The sequence below is a fragment of the Cydia fagiglandana genome, chromosome 1 (assembly GCF_963556715.1).
Source record: "Cydia fagiglandana chromosome 1, ilCydFagi1.1, whole genome shotgun sequence".
Classification (NCBI taxonomy): Eukaryota; Metazoa; Arthropoda; class Insecta; order Lepidoptera; family Tortricidae; genus Cydia; species Cydia fagiglandana.
The window spans coordinates 3,183,937-3,208,464 of NC_085932.1; the positions used below are offsets into that span (position 1 = coordinate 3,183,937).

Consider the following 24,528-nt stretch of genomic DNA (forward strand, 5'->3'; position numbering starts at 1 on the left):
TTTACTGAAAGAAGACATTATTTTAATTTAAAAAACAATTTAATTTGCATTCATAGATTTTTAAATAATTACATGGTTGAACCGGGAATCGAACCCGCCGCACGAGAAAAAAAATCACCCTGTAGCTTTATCATACCGATCAAAAGGCTTGATCATAAGGATTATTTTTTGCTAAATAACATAGTGTCGGAAATAAAAGGAAGCCCATGAATTTTAACATTTTTAATTCAAAATTAATCAATTTAATTTATCAAATGCTCAAAATGTAGTCTCATTCTGTTGAATACAAAGCCGCACTCTTTTGATTATTTCGCTAAATTTCACATCAAATGTTAAAATTCAGGGTCTTCCTTTTGTTTCTGACACTATGTTCTTTAGCAAAAAATAATCCTTATGATCAAGCCTTTCGATCGGTATGATAAAGCTACAGATGATTTTTTTTCTCGTGTGGCGGGTTCGATTCCCGGTTCCACCGTGTAATTATTTAAAAATCTATGTATGCAGTTTAAATTGTTTTTTAAATTAAAATAATGTCTTCTTTCAGTAAAATGTTCCATCTACAATATTTAGGGTACTTTCCCTCCATGTGGCATAGCCGTGGGACACCCTGTATATATATACCAAATTTCATAAAATAGGTTTAGTGGTTTAAGCGTAAAAACATAATATACAGACTGATAGACAGTTACTTTCGCATTTGTAATATTAGTAGGAATAAGGTGGAATATATACCTAGGTCCTAGAGTAATACCTAGTCAAAGTGACAAAGAGTTTTCAAAGAACAACAGTAACTCCCAATTCTTTGCTCCTACCAGTGAAAAATAGCAATGAGTTTTATAACACAAACGCAACTAGCCTTATAAGCTGCGCCACTGGCGAGACAGATTTATGAAGCTAAACGACAATAACAAAAGAATACCTACTTATTTTTTAAGTGATACTGATTTGTATTTACTTAATTCTATAAATTTTCATTTGTTTATTAATCTAATCTATCGTCAATCTAAAGTAGCTAACACACTATCGCACCGCACCAAGGTCATTGAGGGACGCACCCATAAGTAAGAGGGAGAAAGAGATATCGCTTTCTTCCTCTTACTTATGGGTGCGTCCCTCAATGACCTTGGTGCGGTGCGATAGTGTGTTAGTTGTATAATGTCGGCCATTTAATAATTGGATGTGGTAACATTTTTGTTAGCCGTCATTGGAATTGTTGCCTTATCTATCGTTTTCAGCAAGGGTCCAACGTTTTCTGTTCTCTTTCAAGGCGCAGCAACTAGTATCATTTCTCTCTCCTCGCTCGTTAAAAATGCCGTTTGTCAAAAAAGGACAACCATACTGTTGACAAGGTGGACTTCAAATCAAGTGTTGCCTTTCTTGATGCGCCCAGTCTGTATACGTGTGAGTAAAAGCGTATATGTGTGCTCTTTTAGGGATGTAAAAAGTCGATTTTAATCATGTTATATATCGATAAACGCTACACAGCCGAACGAAATAGCGATTAATTGAAGCTTCAATATCTTCGTTAAACATAAACATAATTGAAATGCTAATGGATAATGAATATATTATAATATAATAATATAATTCAATTATTGCGGAACACCTATTTTAGGAGGTATTTATGTATTTTAATTAAATATCTGAACTTTCCCTTGGTTCCCTGCTGGGGCGTGACTATAAAATTGTAATCTGATAACCACAATAAAGAATAAAAGCGTTTTTGGTCATTTTAGGTATCGTTAAGCCTTTGAAGTAAAATTAAAATTGCAAGAAATGTCGATAGTTTATCGATATGACTTTATCGACATGGCTACAGCAACGTGGGCCTCATTGTTAATCGTACACTAAACAAAAGTGGCAACAGTGACAGCTCGCTGAGACACCGTCTTTATATATTATTAAGTCTATGGTTTTCAGTTTCATTCACGGCTCACGCATCGACTCGACTTTCTTTCGGGAAATCAGAAATGTTCAAAGAAAATCTCGTGTTATTGAAAATATGACTCACATATCAAATTTCGCGGTAGATATTACATGTATTGGACGTGATAACAGAACATAAAAGTAGTATTTTTTGCTGATAATACAGTATTTATTATTGTCAAAGGTGTTATGGAAAGTCTTAGTCATGAAATGCTTTTTTGTGATTATTGTTGTGTGTGTTTCTCTAAGTGAAAGTGTATCCTTAAATCCAGAAAGGGCAGATTCCTCGACTGTTTCTAAGGGTAACGCGACATCGGAGCAGAAAGTATGGAACATAAAACTTGACATATATTTTTCAAAAACACTTCCGAGCTTGATAAAAAAGGTCCACGGGGAGGACATGCGGCTGCGATGCGAGGCGACTATGAACTTCACCCGCGTGGAGAAAACTACCAAGAACAAGGAAGGCGTGGAGACGTCGCAAGCGGAAGTACCGCCCGACCATATCCTGCAGACGCTCATGAAAAACGTCAAAATGTACTGGCTTAAAGATACTAAAATTATCAGCAACACTACTAGATTAAAAATTCTCAATAGAATGGACAAGAAAAACGGGACTTTAGGTACTCATTTGAGGATCAAAGACATAGATGACAGTGATGAAGCCAACTACACCTGCGTCATCCGGCAGAGCTACGAGAAGAAACAGACAACGACGCTAAAAGTACTAAAAGATGACGAAAACGATGAACTACCAAAGTACACTTCATTCCTACCTAGTGCAGAAGTGAACAATCAACTGGAGATGCTTATTAAAACAACCCCCAATCTGCTGTCCGAGGACATCCGTTCACAGCATGCAAGTGTCACCCCAGCCCCAAACACCACCATCACCAGGAAACTGGAGCCAATCTGTCAAGAGTATGTAGGCAATGTGTGTGCCGCACATCTCAAGGGTCATTTTGTTTACATTCCTTACAACACAACTCAGCTGGCAGTAGAGGACAAGCTATTGAAAGCCCTGCAAGTCACAAAGTACTCTAATGATATAAGTTCCAACTGTGAGGGATTTGCCTTGCCAAGTTTGTGTTATTCAACATTCCCTATTTGCCGCAATCCAATTATTACAAATGAAAACTTCTTTAGAGAGGCCAAAGAAGTATTTACGCAACCTAATACAGCTGACAGAGCTCAGAATACCCCATGGGTGATCTTTGATAACTCACCTGCAGGGCTCATACCACAGTTCAACAGAAATCTTATGGCACAGTCATTTGATTATCGTTACAATTCCACAGTATTAAAGCGTGTCTGCAAACAGGATTGTGAAATATTAGAGAATGAGTTGTGTCAGACTGAGTATGCTATAGCCAAAAGACATCCCCACATAGGTCAGCAGCTCACCTTAGAAGAATGCCAGAGCTTGCCAGAAAATGACTCGGAATGCCTCAAAATTGGGATTGGTGACCTTATGGTGTCAGATGATGAATGCTATTGGGAATATGGCCAGGGCTATCTAGGAAAGGTGAATACTGCTGGTAATGGTATGGCATGCATAGAATGGTCCAAGCAACTTAGGATTAAGATTTCAGATTATCCAGAACTGACTGGTTTGCACAGTTACTGTCGAAATCCAGGAGGAAAGGAGCACCAGCCCTGGTGTATGGTGGACAACGAGGGAAGACTGGAAGTCCAACACTGCGACATTCCCAAATGTGCATTAAAAATCTGGATATATATTGTTGTAATATTTCTCTTGTTAACCTTATCAATTGTGAGCTTCATTATTTGCTTATGTTACAAAAATAAAAGCAAAAACAATGCAGCCGCCATAAGAGACATAAATTTGCCAAATGCAGACAAGAATATTTATGGTAATTCTAGATTAAATTCTCCAATAGAGATGAGTGAATTGTTGACAAATCAGAATATGGCCAATCAACCGCACCTAACCAGGAACACGAGAGGTAATGGTATTCTGAGGATACCTCAGTACTCTCTATCACAAATTAAATTTTTAGAAGAATTAGGAGAGGGGGCATTTGGAAAAGTATACAAAGGAGCTCTCAAGAAGAATGGTGAAACACATTATGTAGCCGTTAAAGCATTGAAGGAAAATGCTTCTGCTAAAACTCAAGCGGACTTCAGAAGAGAAATAGACTTAATTTCAGAACTCACTCATGAGAATATAGTATGCATAGTGGGAGTGGCTCTCAGTGAGGAGCCTCTGTGCATGCTTTTTGAGTTTATGGCTCGAGGGGATCTGCATGAGTTCCTCATGGGACGAGCACCACCTTCAGGCAAGGGCCTGCCCCCCTTGAGGCTCCTTAGTATTGCTTACAACATTGCTTCCGGAATGCAGTACCTGGCATCCCATCATTATGTCCACAGAGACTTGGCAGCAAGAAACTGCTTGGTATCAGACGATTTTGTGGTTAAAATATCTGACTTTGGGTTATCAAGAGATATCTATAGTTCAGATTATTACAGAGTAAGTAGATAAAGCATCATACTTAGCATATTTTTTTCTTTTAAACCGGATGATTATGGCAATATTAACAATAACACATTTTATTTTTCTCAGGTACAATCTAAAAGCTTACTGCCAGTCAGATGGATGCCACCTGAATCCATTCTCTATGGGAAATTCACTACGGAGAGTGATATCTGGTCCTATGGAGTTGTACTATGGGAAATTTACAGTTATGGATTACAACCTTACTACGGGTAAGAATGAGTTTCAATATCAACACAACAAGCTTAGAGTTATAGTATAGCCTCCTATACTTTTATTTTAATTTAATGTCTCATGTCACTTTCATAATTAACGTCTTTTATTCATTTGGTGTCCATGTTTTCAACCATCACAACTAGTAATCGGTTTGAATTTCGTGTGATTTATATGTGATGCAATTGGGGATTGATTGGCCTTTTCATACAGGTATAGCAACCAGGAGGTGATAGCAATGGTTCGCGGCGGCGAGCTGCTGGCAGCCCCTGCCGCGTGCCCCGCACCTATGTATGCCCTCATGCGCGACTGCTGGAGGCACATGCCCCAGCGGAGACCCAACTTCGAGGAGATAGTAGTCAGGTCAGTCTAAACTATTAGCCAGGTATAATATAAGGTAGACATATAAGCAACTAGCAAAGCTCCTAAATGTGCACTGTGCAGACAATGAGAAGGAAGCATTTGACTCCTCAGCGAATTTTCGTATGTACGGCAACGAGATCTACCCGAAGAAGCGCCGTATACACGCTCAAATCTCCTAGAAAGGTATTATTTATATTGTAAGTCAACATCCTTCACTTCATACTTACTATCAGGCTGGCATTTTACCATTAGGTACGTTTTTGCGATGGCAAAAGTTCATAATTCATCCTTCAGGGCAAAGTACATTTTTCTGACTTACTATCAGTACAGTCACCTGCAATAATAATAATATATTACTCTTCGGATACCGCAAAAATATGTGACACGCTCTTATGGCTCTACAAATAAGATCGAGTCACATATTTTTGCGGCCTTCGTTGTGTAACATATTATTGCAGGGACTGAACCTAATAATAACCAAGTACAATGATTTCAGGATACAAGGCTGGATCACAACGGGCGGGTGCCCCGAAACAGCAGCATCCGAGTCCGGCAGCAGCGAATGCGGTCACCGCGGCTCCGTTCGCGAGCTCCAAGAGCGAGCACCCCTCCTCCCGCCCCACTGCTCGGCTTCTAATGGCTCCCTCCCGACAGGGAGCCTAAAAAAGCTAAGTGTAGCCGGCTCTAGCTCTAGAGTCGACGAAACATGTTCCACTTGCAGCGAAGGCCCCCCGCTAGTGCCCAAAAAGAAACACAGCTCGGGATCTCTCATAGATGACCGCGGGACAAAGGATACTGTCGTCAGGATACAGAATACTCAGTACGGTAACGAGATATAAGTTATTTGTAGGTATGATGTGTTACGAATGTTTGTAGGGAGTTTTTGCGGATGCGGATGATTTAGTTCAAAACCCAGAAATTCCAACGGAATTCAGCAACGTAATTTTATCACTAACGTAGTTCATATACAATTCACGCACGCAAGACCTTTTTGTCATGTGTGGACACACCTGCCTAAGGAATTAAAAACCTATAAATATAATGTATCTGTCCGGATCCGCATACGAGAATATAAATTATACTGAAATTATCCAGCATCCGCAACATCCTAGTTTCATAGTTAGACAAATGAAGACTCGAAGCGGTAGCTTTTGGGCACTTTACTTTTTATGTCAATTGAGGGGGAGTTTTTATGGCGTAATGTTGAAGTTCGGACCACCCCGGATACTCAATATAAATAAACAAAACACTACAATGGGAACACTATATTCTTATTTTAATTTGCTGGAGTGAATTGACAGACATCATATTAAATATTCTGAATTATAATACTGATAATTAGCGTTACTTAGAACCAGTGAAAGTAGGGAAACTATTATTATTATATACTTTTAGGCCATATAAGGCAGACACATCACATCAATAGACGCACGCAATCGTTAGTTTCCTCCAACATATTAAAAATGACCACTTTACAAATAGTCTGTCGTAAAATGGTAATAAAAACAAAAAGCAGCTGCATAGATAGACGTCGGAAGTATTTATTAGTCTTAGCTTTAAAACGAATTAGATACCTATTCGTAATATCCGTTTTTGTAACAGAGTGATGAAAAATAGGAAATAAGCAGCTGTGTAATATATAAAGAAATTAGGATAAGTATATGTTAGTATTTAATGCGTCGGCATCTAATTTATAACGAATTGTTGTCAGTACCTTTTTGTATTGCCCTTTTATGGATATTTCCTTAGTTCCTGCCATTATACTATATTTAGTATTTTTTGTTACTAAATGTTGACTGGTAGCTATAATTCTACGTTATTTATTGTACTTAATTATAAGAACAGGCAGTGTCCGATCAGCTATCACAGATATGTCAGTATTATATACGTCTTAAAGTTACACGAGAAAATTTTATGTTTATTTAGTTATAGTATTGTAACATAACCACGGCCACGAAAATTAGTAATAGTAGACGACATATTTTGGCGATTTTTGACATTCAATAAAATAACATTCCCGACGTTTTCTATAAACTTTACATATTGGGTTTATTTTTCTTTTCTTACGTTATTTAATATTTTTCACTGTCGCCCACGTATTTACTAAAGTTATGGTGCGTGACGCGCGGCGAAAGTAGACACCTGATAGCATTTGTTTCGCGTGGTTGCAAAACACTCATTCCCCTGCTTGTGCTTAGAGAATCATTTTAATTGACTTGGAATATTCAACGTTTTTGTGCGCGAGACAAGACTGCAGGCGTTATAATCGGTGTTTTAATTTACATAGATAATATATATAGCGTTGTAAAAAGCAAGTTACAGTGGAGTGTAAAGATATCGTCGTAATTTTGTGTCAGACATTTTTTTTTTTCGCAACTGACTCTAGCTAGAATCATAGATACAGAACCTATCCATTGCAGTGTTTTTTAAACTATGGGTAGCGACCCCCTAAGCCTCTATCGGCTGCAAAGCAATACATAAGCGAAAAATACGTTGTACGTATGTACTAAGGGGGTCGCGTCATCAAAAAGGTTCCAAACTCTGCTCTATTGGGTCAAATTTTACATTATCAATGTATCAAAAATACACTCCAGCTCGATTCCCAAGAATCTTGTCAAAATTACAATCTTGTCATTTTGAAACCACAATCAAGATTATAATCAAAATCACTGTGTCATCGTTCCATTTGTTATTCAGTAGATAATTTTATTGGCAAGCTGGGGCCTATGATAAACGCGCAACGTCCTGACACAACAAGTAATCGAAACAGTCTCAATCTGAAAGAAGCACCTATCAAATACCTGCATCAATCAAAATTAACTCTTATAAGGTTTTTTTTTTTGTAAGGATGTTTAGTCTGTATTTAATAGTAGGTATTTATTGATTAGTCTGGTTGATGTAAATTATAAGTAAGTATAGTATTTGTCTTTAAAATTAAACTTCCAGACATTCCGTTGTCGGATCTGTCCTGAAGTTGTTTTCTTCTTCCGTGTAAGAACCCACGTCTAATGACTTGACGGCAGATAATTTTCGAGAGCTATAATGAACCTTAAAGCAATGACCTTAGAGTTACAAGTTCAAAGCCTTCGTTAAAACGTTCTTAGGTACTTGCCATTATTTTAGAAATTTCCACCTTATAGTTATAGCATTAAGTTTCATTATTGTTCAACTTCAAAAAATCTCTTGCCCTAAGTAGACGCCGGTTCTAAGTACTGCCTGTAAGTAACGCTGATAGATTGAAATTAAATAGGTTTTAAGTACTTAATAAGTAAATATACCGTTTTCACAGTTGTGATCGCATTTTGTACCTTATAAGTATTTAATTTTTTGGATATTTTTTCTGGTACTTTAGTAATAATGGTACTTCCCGTACTTGCCAAAGACTTTGTTTCGTATGTGATACATTACTTTTAACTAGACATATTGGTATCCTTTTGTAAATTTTATTTATAAATCAGTTTTCTAAAACAACAGTGTTTTTACTTACATATTTATTAAATTTTTATAATGAAACAACCATAACATTTTTATTTACTCTTAACAATTAAACGTAGCTAATCCCTTACGATTACCGCTTGACCGCAATACGAATAAAAAATAATAACACAACATTATAACACATATTTCAACCCTAAATATAAAAAAAACAAATTACACTTTTTTCAGCCTTTTCAAGACTTTGGATAGGACGTTTCACAGTGTTTCGTCTAGAACAAGCTAGGTGGACAAAATTATTTTTTTGTGTTTTTGGGTAGTATTATGGTTAGTATTGCTTAATTAAATATAATTTACTAAAAATTTTAAAATACCATGAAAAAAAGTAAAAAAATTAAAATAAAATATATATTTAAATTAATTATATATTTTTTTGCAAATAAATTATCAACACAATAATAAACAAAATTTTACAGTTCATTAGATACATTATTTTCATAGTATTTACTTTAAAATATACAAAAAAATAAAATAGTAATATAGAAAATTAATTAAAACTTAACTTATTATTAATAATTAATCTGTTAATTATTAATAACTTATAATCTGTTCTAACTCATGTATTATATCAGAATAATAATTGTTTTCGTTGTTTTGCGTAAGTTTTTTAAAGTTCTTCTGAAGGATATAACACGCTTGTACCTTTTGCATTGGGCAAATAATGATATGATGAATATTTATGATAATCAGCCTTCTTTGACCACATTTTAGTCTGCTTGTAAGTTTGTATTTGTCGATTTTGACTCAATATAATATGCTAATGCCTCATTAACACTTAGCTGCCTAGAATTCATTGAAGTACCTACTGCTGTCGTAAGAACAAGAGTACGTTGGCTTATGTGGACTTTCTCTAATATTTTTAACATTTTTGCCGTGTTCTATTTTCTGCCAATCACGAATCAATCGGGATTTCGGCAGCAGTTAAAAAATAGGTACGTAATTGTACCAGATCTTTAACTCAGCGTTTTTTCCGTTTTAAAAGGGGAACTTTTGAAGTTTGATTTGGGTCTTCCTGCAGGATTAACATTTTCAGACGACGTTGATGCACTTGGTCTAGTTATGTACACTCATAATTCTATATTTAGGTGTCCGTGCCTTCGCTTGAACCACATTATGAGATAACACCCTTGTAACTCAGCCCTAATCAAGCGAATTCATCAACTAGTAGCGCCATCTATCGCGCCACTCAAGTACTAATGTCGCCCGGTTGCCAGCGCTCGGCTGCTTTCTCTTCAGTACGCTTTTGTAACTCAGCCGAGCAACACGTTTACAAAGCAAGTTTAAAAAGATCGAGAAATTTAAATCGAAAAAATATTTTGAAAATCTCCGACTTCGTGACATTCCGCTCGGTGCCCATGGCCCAGCGACGAGACGCAGTGACCTTCCTACAGGCACCGTCATAAAAAGTACACGGGTACTTACGCCTCATGGCCTTGTCCTGTGGGATAACAAGCGTCGTCCCGTGAGACGACATGGCGTCGTCCCGTGAGACGACAAGCGTCGTCTCGTGTCTCGTGAGACGACAAGGCGTCGTCCCGTGAGACGACAAGGCGTCGTCCCGTGAGACGACAAGGCGTCGTCCCGTGAGACGACATGGCGTCGTCTCGTGAGACGACAAGGCGTCGTCCCGCGAGATGACATGGCGTCGTCCCGCGAGACGACATGCGTCGTTCCGTGAGACGACATGGCGTCGTCCCGTGATCGTCCTGACAGACGACATGGCAGCGTCTTGTAAGACAACGAGCATCGTCTCGTTAAAAGACCTTGTGACATTCCGCTCAGTGCCCATGGACCAGCGATGAGAATAAGTGAGCTCCTATAGCCATCATCATTGAACAGAATACGGGTATAAATGGCACATGGCGTCGTCCCGTTGGACGACAAGCGTCGTTGCGTGAGACGACACAGCGTAGTCCCGTGAGATGACATGACATCGTCCTGTGGGACATCAAGCGTCGTCCTGTAAACAATAAGGCGTCATCCTGTGATACGACAGGCATCGCGATGAATTACGTCATCATGTGAGAAGACATTGCGCCATCTTGTGGTATCGTCCCGTAAGAGGATATTGCGTCCCAAGGGACTACATTGCGTTGTTCCATAAGACTACATTTTGTCGTGTCGTGAGACATTAATGCGTCGTCCTATGAGACGATATCGCATCGTCCTCTGAAATGACATTGAAATGACGTTATCTTGTTAAACAAAAACCGTTGTCTCATCAGTCTCATGGCCTACCACTAACACGGTAGTGGACGACTTATTGGTCGCTTTATCGATCGATGTCTGCACGGCCGGACTCGCATTTAAAATCTGCATGGTCATGAACCAATGTGCGACCCAGTTAGTAGACGTCATCATCATTGTAGCCGACCAAATGGTGTGTCACCTTTTAGAACGACGAGCAGCAGAATTTCTATTGGCGGGTTTGGCGCGAAATTGATAACGAAATGTAGTTACAGTAATTGTTTCAACCTGCCGGGAAAAAAGGACGGTTTCCGTCTTGGTCGTGTACAAATGTTGGTCTTGGTCGATAACTGCCATCTCAATTGCCGTGAGATACCAAACAAACCAAAAATATACATTCTGAGGATCCTAAACTGAATGACTAACTGGCCATGGAAAATAGCAGTTAAGAAACTGTGAAAAGCTCTTCCCTTTTCACAGTACAAAGTGAAAAACCGTGTGTTATACTTTGCCCAACTAGATCCTATACCAAAAAGAGAGAGGGGGAGGCAAGAAAAATTGACGTTAGCTTTAAAGAAGGAAAGAAGACTAAAACTCTCTCTTCTAAATAGGAATACTACACGTATAATGCCAATTCATTAACGGCTCTGTCATAGGCTAACAAAAGATATCTCTTTATTGCGGCTCTAAACCTGAAAATAAATAAAGAGTTAATGATATATATGAGTGTATAATCATCGCACTAAATCCCTCTCTTAAATGATGAATGACTATGAGACTTAATAGTGTCTTTGGGAATACTGAAGCATCTCTAAATATTGACCATTAGCTAAAAAATTGCGACCTGTCACAGATAAATCTTTTACTTAGGTTAAATCGTCTACTATGTAGCTGTGAAACTGAGACCACTGAACTAAGAGTAATATCTAGAAAACACAGGGGCAGGATCGCATTCCGTCCAAGAGACCGAACTGACAAAGGCATTTTTAATGCTGTAAGCAACAAGCTCCACTTCGGAAGAGTATCTAAGCAGCGGGTTGTCAATCAACCTGCGCCGTCGGTATAACAATCATGTATCATAAAACGTTGACCGTAAACGTTACATAGTTCAATTTCAAAGGAAATGAACTCCTACTGGTGATATAACTATCGGAAACAGACGGCATTTGTAGGAGGTGCTTTTACATAATGTCTAAAAGGACCCTATATAGTACAATATTAATTTAGTACGGCAATCCGCATAGTTACCCATGATTGTTCAATAGGAGGTGAAACATCGGCTTCTTTAATGGTAATTGTTATGCCTATGTAGACGATGAAGCGCCCCTTCAAATTACTTATGTAAATAAATAAAGAATTTATGAAAAGATTTTTCGTAAGTTTAGTTAGAGTGGAGTTACTGATTCTGTTTCGAAAAATCGCGTATTGAATTAGAGGTGAAGCCGACTAAGGGACTAAACTGTCGAACCAACAGCCACGGTCTACGGCTTTACCTACATCTAAACAATGATTGTTTAATTTTTCCAAATAGATAAATTAAAATGAAGTCACTTCAGAAACTTTGAAACCTAGTGGACTGCGGTGCAAGCCAATATACATACAAATGTACAACGTACGTAAACGTACATACTATCCGTAATATGTAGAAAATATTTGCAGGCAGTCCCCGATACCAGATACCGGATTCTGAAAGAACACGGACCAGAAATATCCTTCTTTCGATTTCCAGATGAGAGGCTTCCTTGGCAGATAAGGAAGTACTCACATGATTTTATAAAGAATAACAACATACGGTGGTTCAGGCAAAATGCAAGATCTAAGCGAAATGTGATCCTGGTAGTGAATCATGACTACAAATATGTTCGCCGGTTAAATAGAGCCTGCAATTTACTCTAAAAATCAACACTAGTTCTGCTGACATTGCAGCATTGCCAGATCTAAGTACTACAAGCTTAGCTGAAAGGTAGTAGTCCAGGGACTCCAGGGTTTACAGCATACTGTTGTAACAAGTCTCGTAGGGCATGTAATTGGAAACATCATCGTCAATGCAATCAATTAGAGTTCCAGGTGTAGTACCCTACAAAATTATCGTATCTTGGTTATAGGGCAGATGTGCTGCTAATAGAATTACAGTATTAGTTGTGAAGACAACTACAATTCATATATTCATGATAATATGCTTACATCATTGAATATAAGATATCTGTAGACATATATCAGTGTTACGTCAGGCGTAGCTCACTCCGCGATTTTGTCGCGTCGCTCCAAGTACATGCGGCCCACACCAATTTTGGTGTCTAGCACTAGTAGTTGCCGCGCACCGCTATGTAACGGACACCTGCTCGCGTTTGCGCCACCTTGCGGTCATAATCTGTCGTAATAGACGCGTTTTGTTAGAGAGTGAACCTTCTGTACCTGCAGTACATACTATTATTTATTCTATGATTACGTCAAGGTAGTGACATAAATATAATATGTCGCAGAAAGGCCAAGATCATCAAATAATTGTTTATTTGTGGGCATCATGATGCCTAATTAACCCTAGGGTTCCCTCGCGACAATAAAAACAGTCTAAAATCAATTGATACACAACTTAATTGCACGAAAGCCAATAAACAACATACAACGTCCTTGTATTGCTAAATTTCTAACCAAAGTACCTAAAAATTATTAATAATAGCAATTCAGCCTATATACGTCCCACTACGGGGCACAGGCCTCTTCTCACTCGCGAGAGGGCTTGGGCTAGGGTCCCCATGCTGGCCTAATGCGGATTGGGGCTTCAAAGTACAAACTAATATTTGGTAATGAATGCGTCTACACAAGTACACATGTTAAGGTTTGACAGGAATTGTGCCACAGCATCGCCCGCGCGCGCCGGTGCTGGCGCTGCACTTGAGATTAGATGATATCATGAGACACCCGTGGCTTGTGCAACTACAATGCTATAATGCCAAGAACTTATTGGTTCTCACCATATACAAATAATAATAATGTTTTAATTTGTCTGGGTGTTACGAAAGTTTCGCAATTGGTTTGTAAAGGTTGCACTACAATTTAAAGTGGATAGGTCCACCTCCTCTTTTCTTAGAAAGTCAAAGAGTCTTCCACCATCAATCAAGAGGTTTTTACACTCTTATAGAATATTGTATGTATACAAAAGCATTAAAAACTCACAAATCGTGCTAAGTCTAACAATAAAGCATCGTACAATCCATTACCAGCGCGCGAACCATAAAATCTTCAGTTTGGGAATGAGCTTGCCACCAGAAAGAGTTAACATTAAACAACCTACAATTACAAGCCTTTGTTATAATTAGCCTAAAAATTATAGGTGAAGGCATTGGAATTATTCAAAGATTAAAAAATCTTCTAAAATATCCTACTTGGTAGACGGATCTTCAGTCTACGCACAATATCATGGAGAGATATCATCCACAACAACCGGAGTTGTCAGCATCACTTTAAATTCATAATCATCGCCTTCATACGATTGTCACCTGCGTGTCAGTGATTTTGTTCATTCGTTAAATACATTCGCTTGCATGACTGACAAGCATATAATATAAAAGCTTGGTTGACCCGGCACCAGCTTAATTGGCATGTTTCCAGTTATCTGTGATTCATAATTGACACTTGAAATAGGTAGGAGGACTAGGAGGGCTACCTTTTCATATAAGAATTAATATCTATTCATGAATTACTATTAATATGGTTGTTTTTAAAGCAACCCTCGCCTAAAACTAATCAGTAAGGTAGGATGTTTATCGGCTCAGTTGAAACTACTGCTGAGAGTTGTTACTAGTTAGTAACGCATCATGAAGTGTTGTATTTTCTTTTTCACTTTCTGACGCTACTTTCAGGCAGAGGAGTACTCGATTCGAAATAAATCTCAATGGCTTCCACAAATAAGTTTATAATTATTTTTTTTTTTTTTTACACATTTGTTTACGGAATATGTTGTCCTTATGTAATGATAGCCCATTAACAAATAAACCTGGTATACCTAGTCAATAACTATTTATATCTAAATAATGACAATGTCGTATTCTAGTGGGTACCTATACTTACGAACATTTGGTTATTTGTCCACATAGACGTATATAACATTACATCTGGCCTATCATATGATGCAACTTACCAATTTATATTAAATTGTTGGAAAATACGATAAATCAGAGAGGACCCAAGCTTTTCCAATTAGTTACAAATTTTAAACAGTTGATGGGCCGACAGTGCTATTTTTGTGGTAAGCAGTAGATAAGTAGTAGTAATATCATTACATCATACAACAAAACCTTTTTATCACCTAGTGGGAAAACATCAAGCATCAAAGGAAAGCATCAGAGGTAGCTTGGACGGGTTTAATGTAAAACTCACTCGATGTGGTTCACGTTACATGCATCAGAGCTAATACTTCAGATAGTGGTTACATTTAAAAATGGTACGACCTACAAGTACCTTCTTTTATCTTTAATTATGATTTTAGGGACAGTTTTTCAACTAATAATTACACAGTTTTGTTTTATATAAAAAGTTAAGTAATTTTATAGTCGCAACGAATAACTTATGTTGCCAGTCAGTGCTAACAATTGTCTCATCTATCGGTAATTTCAAATAAGGAAAATCTAGTTTGACGCAAACAATCCTTTAGTATATCTATATGGAATAAATTTCAAGACCACGTTCTTATTATGTGATTTTTGCATAAATATAAATATTATCAGTCACAGTACGCCCGGACCAGCGCCGGCAGAGGTTTAAACACGTCTCATAATGTGGTTCAAGCGAAGGCACGGACACCTAAATAGAACCGTTTTTCCCCCGAAGGGTAAAAAACGGATATTTAGGTTCCTGCCGAAGCTTGAACCACACCTAAGGGCCTTGCCGGCTTATGTGGTACTGAAGAGAAAGCAGCCGAGCGCTGGCAACCGGGCGACATTAGTACTTGAGTGGCGCGATAGATGGCGCTACTAGTTGATGAATTCGCTTGATTAGGGCTGAGTTACAAGGGTGTTATCTCATAATGTGGTTCAAGCTTCGGCAGGAACCTAAATATCCGTTTTTTACCCTTCGGGGGAAAAACGGTTCTATTTTGGCCATCCATACCACTTTTAAACTTTTCCACAAATTGCTTCTTAAATCTTGACGCACTATTCCACTTGGTATTCAGTTTTGATGAATAACTGGTTAAAATATTTTTTAACCGTCTCTCAGACTCTTCTTTGAAATCTCGTAACTCATATTTTACCAATATAAACTGATAAAGGTGGAAATTTTCGTCGTTTTTCCCCTTATTTGTCCATTCTTCAAAAACCCCTTCCTTAAAATAGAGAAAACGTGTTCTGCAAAAAAAATTAAAAAAAAATGTTATGCAAATTTCTGCAAAATGAAATATACACCATCATAAAATAGAATTATGCAAGTAAATAATATCAAAAATCTAGACCGGTGTCAAGCGGTGTCAAGTATTTGCTAGTCTATCAAAGTTCTAAAATGAAGAAAAAATCACCACGTTTTTAAGTGCATATTTATTGCTCTATACGAGCATTATTACAACTGATATGAACATGTATTTATGAAAAATATAAAGTACTTACCTTCAGTTATAAGATCCATTACCAAACCTTTTCATAAAATAACGTTTTACTTGTAAGAGATGTCATTGAACGCATCACAAAATTGCAACTGATTAAATTGTGCAATTGCACTTACCTCATTAGCTGACTTCTGCACCCTATGACTCATAAAATTAAAAAGTTAGACATAATCTATTAATGGGTTTGGGGGTTTCAACATGTTGTTTATCATATCTAATGACTCATTACAGATAATTTGATAACGACTTTTGTCCACCTAGCTTGTTCTAGACGAAACACTGTGCGTTACAACTGGTATAGCCGTTGGTTGCTAAGTAATTTTAAATAGCAGGTAAAAAATAAAGATGCATCCGTACCAGGTTTCAAAGTGACTTCACGAAGTGTCGTTTCGTACCGTTACTGAATACTGCCATTTAACTTCTTTCAATGCTACCATATTGGCCATGAGCGCGACAGTGGCGCCAGCTAGCGGCTATGAGACACATTAGTCACTTGACTGTGGTATAATATGATGAAAGCATGACATGAGCCCACTCATGTTCACATATATCGCCGCCGGTGAACCCCATGTCGCAATTTTGTAGGCGTATGGTTTGTTTTAGTACTAGCAGGCAGCTAAACATCTTGTTCTTTATTCCTCTTGTTGACGAGGTTCTCGCCGTGGACCTTCATGTGCAGCTTGAGGTTGTAGCCGACGGTGAACCGCATGTCGCAATTTTGCAGGCGTATGGTTTGTTTTATTACTAGCAGGCAGCTAAACATCTTGTTCTTTATTCCTCTTGTTGACGAGGTTCTCGCCGTGGACCTTCATGTGCAGCTTCAGGTTGTAGCCGCCGGTGAACCGCATGACGCACTTGTTGCGGGCGTATGGTTTGTTTTAGTACTAGCAGGCAACTAAACATCCTGTTCTTTATTCCTCTTGTTGAAGAGGTTCTCGCCGTGGACCTTCATGTGCAGCTTCAGGTTGTAGCCGCCGGTGAACCGCATGTCGCACTTGTTGCGGGCGTATGGTTTGTTTTAGTACTAGCAGGCAACTAAACATCCTGTTTTTTATTCCTCTTGTTGACGACGTTCTCGCCGTGGACCTTCATGTGCAGCTTCAGGTTGTAGCCGCCGGTGAACCGCATGTCGCACTTGTTGCGGGCGTATGGTTTGTTTTAGTACTAGCAGGCAACTAAACATCCTGTTCTTTATTCCTCTTGTTGACGAGGTTCTCACCGTGGACCTTCATGTGCAGCTTCAGGTTGTAGCCGCCGGTGAACCGCATGTCGCACTTGGTGCAGGCGTATGGTTTTTCACCTACGGGCCAAACAGAATTGTATGAGATCAAGTGTAGATGGCTCTGCGTCGGAATTAAGAATCTTGCTTCTTCAAGTGTCCTTCCCGCAGTGTTCTTAAGGGCCGAGCGGCTCTTGAAGGTAGGTAATGTTGGTTGATGACTCACCGGTGTGTATGCGACGATGCTTGATAAGCACGGAGCCGGAATAAAACCGAGCGTGGCAGTACTCGCACTGCTGGGTTGTCGTATTTATCGCCTTTATCGCGGTGTACTTTAGGGCCAACAGCTCTTCTAGGCAGGTAATGATGAATGGTTGATGAGACTCACCGGTATGTATGCGACGATGCTTGATAAGCACGGAGCCGGAATAAAACCGAGCGTGGCAGTACTCGCATTCCTGGGTTCGGTTGTTGTCGTGCTTGTCGCGGTGTTCCTTGAGGGCCGAGCGGCACTTGTATGTGGCGGGGCAGCGCTCGCACTTGAAGCGGCGCTCTGAGGTGTGGGTCCGCATGTGGCGGATTAGCTGAAACACGATAACTTATGTTTACACCACAGACTTGCTTACGAATGGAGCAAGTTGTGAGGTTATTATCACCATAATGGCGCCCTACACTAATTTAGATACCCCTTTAGGAATGAGGCGCAAGTCTAGAAGGGTAAACTAAGCAACCGTTTGAGACTCAAACTCAAACTTTGTTTGGAGGCGTGAAATATTCTTGTAGAGATTAAGTTTTCGATTTAGGCCTTCGCCCAGATACCAGTGACTTTTGTTATATTATCTGTGACTCTGTTAGGTATACGACAGTTGGGAAACAATAAAATATGCTCCCAGGTAATTTACAGTAAATCATAATACCTATCTATAATATTTATAGTTACCCCGCGCCGCACGTTCTTGCCGCACACGGGACATATCTGGCTGGTGTCGGTGCAGGAATGCCGGGCGAGTCTCTCGGCGTTGCCATACGCGTTGCCGCATATCTTGCAGATACACTTGGTGGGCGCGTGCCGCCGAATATTGTGGGCCTGAAGGAAGCCTTATTAATGTCAGAATATGGCTCAATTTAGTTTGGCAAAACATAGTATGGCGTTGAAATAGATTTTACCAGGAACTTTAATAACATAAAATTAAATTTAAAACAATTAAAGTACCTATATGAAACTATGCATAAGCGTATAAGAATATGAACCCATGATGCCGCTTTTTTAAGGAAGCTTTTTTTCTATCTAGTAGATAGAAACGATCTTCGAGAAAGTTTTGTATTGCTTTTAAAGGCTCGGCAACACTTTGGCAAAGATTGTACACTTGATGCACCCCCAACGCGGTATAAAAATAAAACTTGATGGTAGGTATTAAAAAATATTGATAGTATTTCATACCGCAAGACCGGAGGCATATTTGCTGCTGTACCCGCAGAGGTCGCAGACGTGCGGCTTGACGTCGCTGTGGCTCAACACGTGGGTCTTTAAATTGGCTTTGTTACTATACCTGCAAAAGGCACACATCACAAGGTAAAACAGCGCTCATTAACTTCCATAGTTAAGGGTAGAGTTAAGGAGACCACTCTATGTGTAGGTATAAGCAAGGGTCCGTCAAAAGGCGTTAAATATTGCCATTATAGCCAGAGGACGCGCCAAATAATACTAGAGGACAGAAAAGTAATATAGGAAATCAAAAATTTACTTACTTTTTGGAACAAATGTCACAGGTGAATTCCTTATCACTATGCAAGCTCCACATGTGTTTTGCTAATTTTCTAGGAGAAGTAAACTCTTTTACACACAACTCACACTTCAGCTGAACATTCTGAAACAAAAGGTTGTTGTAGGTGTAGGTACAATATATACAAGGAAAAATAAGAGTACCGTTGCTTTTTTCGAAAAACTCGAAAAGAAAAGAAAGCATACACAAGTATTATACGAAAATTTGCAATTCACAATTTGGGATACCTTTTCCCCAAAATGTATCTTCCTATAATGAAACTCCAAATTGGCATGCGTCTTGAATCTATTGCCGCACAGGTGGCAGCCCTGGCTATGCACCGTGTGCAATATGCGGTGCGCGAACAGCTGAGCGCGATGCTCGAACGTGGCCTGGCAGAACTTGCAGCCGTGGATAATCTCATGCTCTTCTACATGCTTGCTTAATGTGGCTGCATCTTTGAATTCTTTACCACATAACCCTGAAAAAAAAACTTTTGATGTGTTTTCGTACAGTAAACCCAATAGAGAACCATTCATGATGATTCATGAGAAATGTGGTCAGAATCTTTAATAAATAAACACAAAAAAAAACAATAAATGGACTTGTAAATATTAGAACTGTGTAGGTATAGTATAATGTATTTACCGCACGTAGGAATATTGCTGGCCAGTTGAACAGAGGTCTCTGTGTGGGTGCTGGAACTATCCTTCTTTTTTGTTTTTATTTTCTGTTTCTTACACCGTCTAGTAGGTCTTTCTTCTTTAACATTATCTAAAAACAGGAAGTATAATAAAAATATTTCTTTATATGAATAAATTAGATATTTTAACATCAATTCCTAAACTGTTACTGATCTAATGCTGAATTAATTTCATATACCCCTCTTAATATTTGCTATTGATATGACAATATGTGACATTCCACGAGTAAAGGTACCTTATGGCGGCTGGCGCTTATGCTATTATTAACGCCGCTCCAATATTATTGCGGCGCTATGCAACGTAAGCGCCAGCCGCCATAAGGTACCTTTTGCTGTGGAACGTCACATATCAAGTTGAAATTTAAATTCAAAATGGCTCAGGATAATAATATATAAGTATGGAACTGAAACACTTAACAGTAAAGTTTTCAACACTAAAAATTAACACAAATAAATCATTTGACTTTGACATTACATTCTTTTTTAATCTCAGCACCAACATTCTCGGCAGAGTCATGAAGCTCATCATCAAAATAGGTATCAGTGGCAAAATCTTCAGTTTCACACTTTATTTCGATTTTTATGCTATGAGACTCAGCTTTCATTGCCTGCAAAAATAAAATAAACATCAAGATTACAATTAAAATATTCAGCAAGTGGAGCACTTCAAAAAAATTACTAGAGTAATAAAATACCTGCTCCACTATTCCTAGCAATGCCTGTTCAGTAGAAATACATTTATTCCTAAACTCCATGAAACAGTTGACAGCTTCTATGCAATTTTGGCAAAAAGATTGTGGCTTACCATCAGAATATCTGACCTGGAAGTGGAAAGTAAACAAATATTACAATTTTGTGTTGTGTAATAGTAGGAGGTAGGAGTGAATGTAACATGGCTGTGGATTTACTTAGCAAACATTACATATCAACAAATGGTCATCAACATTTTATTATTGGTCACAACAATATTATACCAGTTGCTATTTATTTACTATATTCAAGAATGACCAACACAACATAAACGACAAAGCGTAAATAATGCTAATTATACCACGACTGTAAAAACACAATTATTTACTTACATTTATATTAGTAAGCAAGTTGTAATTGCAAGCAAAATTATCATCAGAAGGAAATAATTCCTTGTCCGAAGACAAACACGCTCTACACAAATTCATTTTCGGAATCTTATGTGCTCACTTTTTAATAACATTAAAATTGTGACGGGTCACGGAATATAATAAATTAATTTCACTGTTTTTTTAATAAATATAATGTGACATTTAGTGTCATATTCAATTTTTTTTTTATTTCGAGCAATGTATATGGAACGTTCAAATTTCAGGTGGTATTATATTATGATCAAGAGAATTATAAAAAAACAGTAAAGCTGAAAAATAATTAATCGAGTTAAGTGTTTCATTATTTATTAATAAAAACGTAAAATGTACTGTTAATAACTTTTCATAACTATAATGAACGCAGTTCCACCGTAGAAAAATCGCTTTACCTGACCTGCTAGAATGAGTTGCGTTCTCGCGTGCAACTCCATACATCAAGCGCGACTTCAAGTATGGACTCGCGCGCGAGAACGCAACTCGTGCTAGACGATCTGGTGTGGTGTTGCATAGGGTATTTGAACGCTCTTTGAATTGACAAGAGAAGCTAATGTACGGCCATAATAATGTCGGAACGAACAACGCGGTAGCTTGTTAGTGGAATAGACATAGAGAATCATACTGTCTCTATCATACATGAATCTAGTGTATAACTGGAACAGGCATGAGGGGTGCGGGAAAATGACCGAATGGGATAGTCTTATGTTATGTATCTTTCAGTAGGAGTAGCAGCAAAATCATTATTATTGTTGGTCACAGTCTCACATTTTTTTATTCCCCATCGTAAATTTAGTGGGGTGGTGGGAAACTAATAAATTCGACCAATCATAGTGTGGCATTGCGTATGTTTTGTCCCTCACGGAGGCAAGCGCGTCTATAGGATGCTACAATCTACGACTACATCACGCACGCTATACGCACGCTTTAAAAAATGTACGTCACTATCACAAACTGTCAATGTCAAGAACAAATTGTAAAAGTGGCATGTAGATGCAGATGCAGAAGATGCAATGCAATAATTGCAATATGTACTTATTTTAATTAATATTTCATGTTAATTATGTATTAAATGATTTAAAATAAATATATTTAAATATTTCTAAATCACATTAGACAGGTTTAGTATGAAACAAGGGCATTAAGTACTTGTTTACCTTTTATTACAATCTTGAATATCAATATTCTATTTTTATTATTTATATTATAACTGAATTAACAGTCAAAATGGACCCTTTAAGAGACCCAACATCCTTACAAGATTGTGTAAGTAATCCTGCAAAACGTGTAACACCAAACGTACCAACACCTGTTTGGGTAAGTGACATTTGTTTACTGATCTCAGTAATCAGTATATTCAATATAGTGAAGATTTCAACGAATTATTGGTATTTTCAGGACAATGTCGAAAGCCGGACAGCTTTAGTTGAAAATGACATATTTTCACCACCACCGGTGCCCTCAAATCAACCATCCGTTATATCCAATAGCTCCATGAATGTGGCTCGCACTCCACAACACAGACCTGCAAGTGTCCATAGTGATAATAGTGCGTCATCTATACAATTGCCAACACCCCAGCCTCAGTCACGGATTACTGGAGATGTGGTGCTCACTCCGACTCATAGTTCCTTCACACCTCAAGCCAACCCTCATAGCTCAATGACTGCTTTAACTCCAATGCCAAGTGGCACGAGTCAAGCTAAAAACAGTATAAAAATACAGTAAGCATAGATCAATCATATAAGGTGTATTCAGGTAATACCGAATGTCGGATGATTCCGAAATTCAGATGTAAATCACCCTAAATTCCACCATAATAAAAGTCTCTTTTCAGAATTATCCGACAGTTTTCGACATTCGGAATTATCCGAGTAAACCTTAGAGTTAATTCTCCCATTGCTTGGTTGAGTTTTCACAAACTGCCTAGATATTGCATAAGATTACTGCTAAGTTATTTTATTTCAATTTTACTGTCTTTAGGAATATTTGGGTAAAGCAGTTAAAATCACATAATTTTAAATTTCTTTAGAACGTAATTTAGCTTTAAGATTTTTTACCACATCATATTACAGGAATTGTGTATCTACTGTTAGTCTTGGCTGTGAATTGAAGTTATTGGACATATACTGTAGAACAAGGTTCTCAGAATACAACCCTGCGAGATTCCAAGGTGTTGTCATGAAAATATTGGAGCCAAGAGCTACTGCACTAGTGTTCAGGTTGGTTATTTTATATAAATACAATTGTCAAAAATTACTTGGAAAAGTTAGTAGCAATATTTTTTTCTTTTCTCTTAATTTTTTTTCACTTCAGGTCTGGTAAAATTGTATGCACAGGAGCAAGAAATGAACATGATTCATACTTAGCAGCTAGAAAATTTGCAAGGATTATTCAAAAGCTTGGATTTCCTGTAAGTGTTACTTTGTAGTGTAGTGAAGTGTTAAAACAAGTAGAAACACTACTATATTATTTCAGTTTATAAAGCTTACCACAAGAGAAATATATTATTATTATTTATTTATTATTTGTATATCTAAAAGTATTATATTTTCAGGCAAAATTCCTGGATTTTAAAATACAAAATTTCATAGCAACGGGGGACTTGAGGTTCCCAGTGAGATTAGAAGCTTTACAACAAGCACACGGACAGTTCACGTCATATGAGCCAGAGCTCTTCCCCGGACTTGTCTACCGGATGGTGCGGCCGAGAGTTGTCCTGTTAATATTTGTTAATGGAAAAATTGTGTTCACGGGTAATAGAAAATTATTAACTTTTTAAAATAGGAACAATTTTTGATTTAAAACTATCAGTTTTTAAAATCTCTGAATGTATCAAATGAATGATGTATGAAATGGATGATGTATAGCGAGCTGTATAAGTGAATGAATGGGATTAATTCAAAAAGTGGGTATGCACTTTTGCAACTGGGTGAACCCAAGTGACTAAAATTTAGGTTTTCATTATTGCTTTTACCATGTACCTAAAATACGCCGTTAATTGAGATTTTTTATTTTTAGGAGGAAAGACGAGGAATGAAATCCATGAAGCCCTGGATATTATTTATCCAATATTAAGAAGTTATAGAAAAAATTAAGACTATTAATATTAAGGTTAATAATGTATTGTTTTAATAATGAGGTGCCGATTATTCGGTTTATTATTTATTGTAAATTTATAATAAAATTATGAAACATGGGTGATTCATAGCTTTGATTTCAGTACTGAACCCAAATATTACATTTAATACATTCACTACCAGTAACCCGCTAGGTCCATTCTGTTTTTAGTAGCTTTTCGCTACAACGCGGAAAATACGCGTTATCGGCTACAATACAACTGTAGGGACTATCTCGCGCTGGCAGTGAATGCGTTAACCTATAGCAGTAGCATAACCATAATATCGAATGGGGGTAATAACGATGGCCA

The 24,528-nt window shown here is 37.9% G+C and overlaps 3 protein-coding genes across 3 annotated transcripts; 2 read left to right on the plus strand and 1 right to left on the minus strand.

Annotated features, from left to right (window-relative positions):
* Nucleotides 1-1,920: 1,920 nt before the first annotated feature.
* On the plus strand, nucleotides 1,921-8,533 carry LOC134675779 (tyrosine-protein kinase transmembrane receptor Ror). The gene is made up of 4 exons (XM_063534110.1): nucleotides 1,921-4,417; nucleotides 4,511-4,653; nucleotides 4,868-5,017; nucleotides 5,514-8,533. Exons 1-4 carry the CDS (start codon nucleotides 2,132-2,134, stop codon nucleotides 5,854-5,856), a joined length of 2,922 nt encoding a protein of 973 aa, XP_063390180.1. The 5' UTR covers nucleotides 1,921-2,131; the 3' UTR covers nucleotides 5,857-8,533.
* An 8,024-nt stretch (nucleotides 8,534-16,557) lies between these two features.
* On the minus strand, nucleotides 16,558-21,265 carry LOC134675863 (zinc finger protein 287-like). Its single transcript, XM_063534221.1, has 10 exons — nucleotides 21,066-21,265; nucleotides 20,679-20,804; nucleotides 20,459-20,591; nucleotides 19,929-20,054; nucleotides 19,529-19,761; nucleotides 19,267-19,385; nucleotides 18,959-19,067; nucleotides 18,458-18,604; nucleotides 17,906-18,101; nucleotides 16,558-17,598 (listed from the first exon to the last, which is right to left on the minus strand). The coding sequence occupies exons 1-10, from the start codon at nucleotides 21,159-21,161 to the stop codon at nucleotides 17,474-17,476; spliced, it is 1,410 nt and encodes a 469-aa protein (XP_063390291.1). The 5' UTR covers nucleotides 21,162-21,265; the 3' UTR covers nucleotides 16,558-17,473.
* Nucleotides 21,266-22,174: 909 nt separating this feature from the next.
* LOC134675954 (uncharacterized) lies at nucleotides 22,175-24,302 on the plus strand. The gene is made up of 6 exons (XM_063534309.1): nucleotides 22,175-22,415; nucleotides 22,497-22,822; nucleotides 23,174-23,320; nucleotides 23,415-23,511; nucleotides 23,656-23,854; nucleotides 24,120-24,302. The coding sequence occupies exons 1-6, from the start codon at nucleotides 22,326-22,328 to the stop codon at nucleotides 24,194-24,196; spliced, it is 936 nt and encodes a 311-aa protein (XP_063390379.1). The 5' UTR covers nucleotides 22,175-22,325; the 3' UTR covers nucleotides 24,197-24,302.
* Nucleotides 24,303-24,528: the final 226 nt, after the last annotated feature.

Excerpts from the sequence above, each read along its gene's own strand:
- LOC134675779 (XM_063534110.1), top strand. The coding sequence starts at position 2,132 with ATGAAATGCTTTTTTGTGATTATTGTTGTGTGTGTTTCTCTAAGTGAA. Across the intron at positions 4,654-4,867 it reads GGATTACAACCTTACTACGG|GTATAGCAACCAGGAGGTGA; the intron begins GTAAGAATGAGT and ends CTTTTCATACAG. Across the intron at positions 5,018-5,513 it reads TTCGAGGAGATAGTAGTCAG|GATACAAGGCTGGATCACAA; the intron begins GTCAGTCTAAAC and ends CAATGATTTCAG.
- LOC134675863 (XM_063534221.1), bottom strand. The coding sequence starts at position 21,161 with ATGAATTTGTGTAGAGCGTGTTTGTCTTCGGACAAGGAATTATTTCCT. Across the intron at positions 20,592-20,678 it reads TGCTAGGAATAGTGGAGCAG|GCAATGAAAGCTGAGTCTCA; the intron begins GTATTTTATTAC and ends TTATTTTTGCAG. Across the intron at positions 19,386-19,528 it reads AGATACATTTTGGGGAAAAG|AATGTTCAGCTGAAGTGTGA; the intron begins GTATCCCAAATT and ends CTTTTGTTTCAG.
- LOC134675954 (XM_063534309.1), top strand. The coding sequence starts at position 22,326 with ATGGACCCTTTAAGAGACCCAACATCCTTACAAGATTGTGTAAGTAAT. Across the intron at positions 23,512-23,655 it reads TTCAAAAGCTTGGATTTCCT|GCAAAATTCCTGGATTTTAA; the intron begins GTAAGTGTTACT and ends TTATATTTTCAG. Across the intron at positions 23,855-24,119 it reads TGGAAAAATTGTGTTCACGG|GAGGAAAGACGAGGAATGAA; the intron begins GTAATAGAAAAT and ends TTTTATTTTTAG.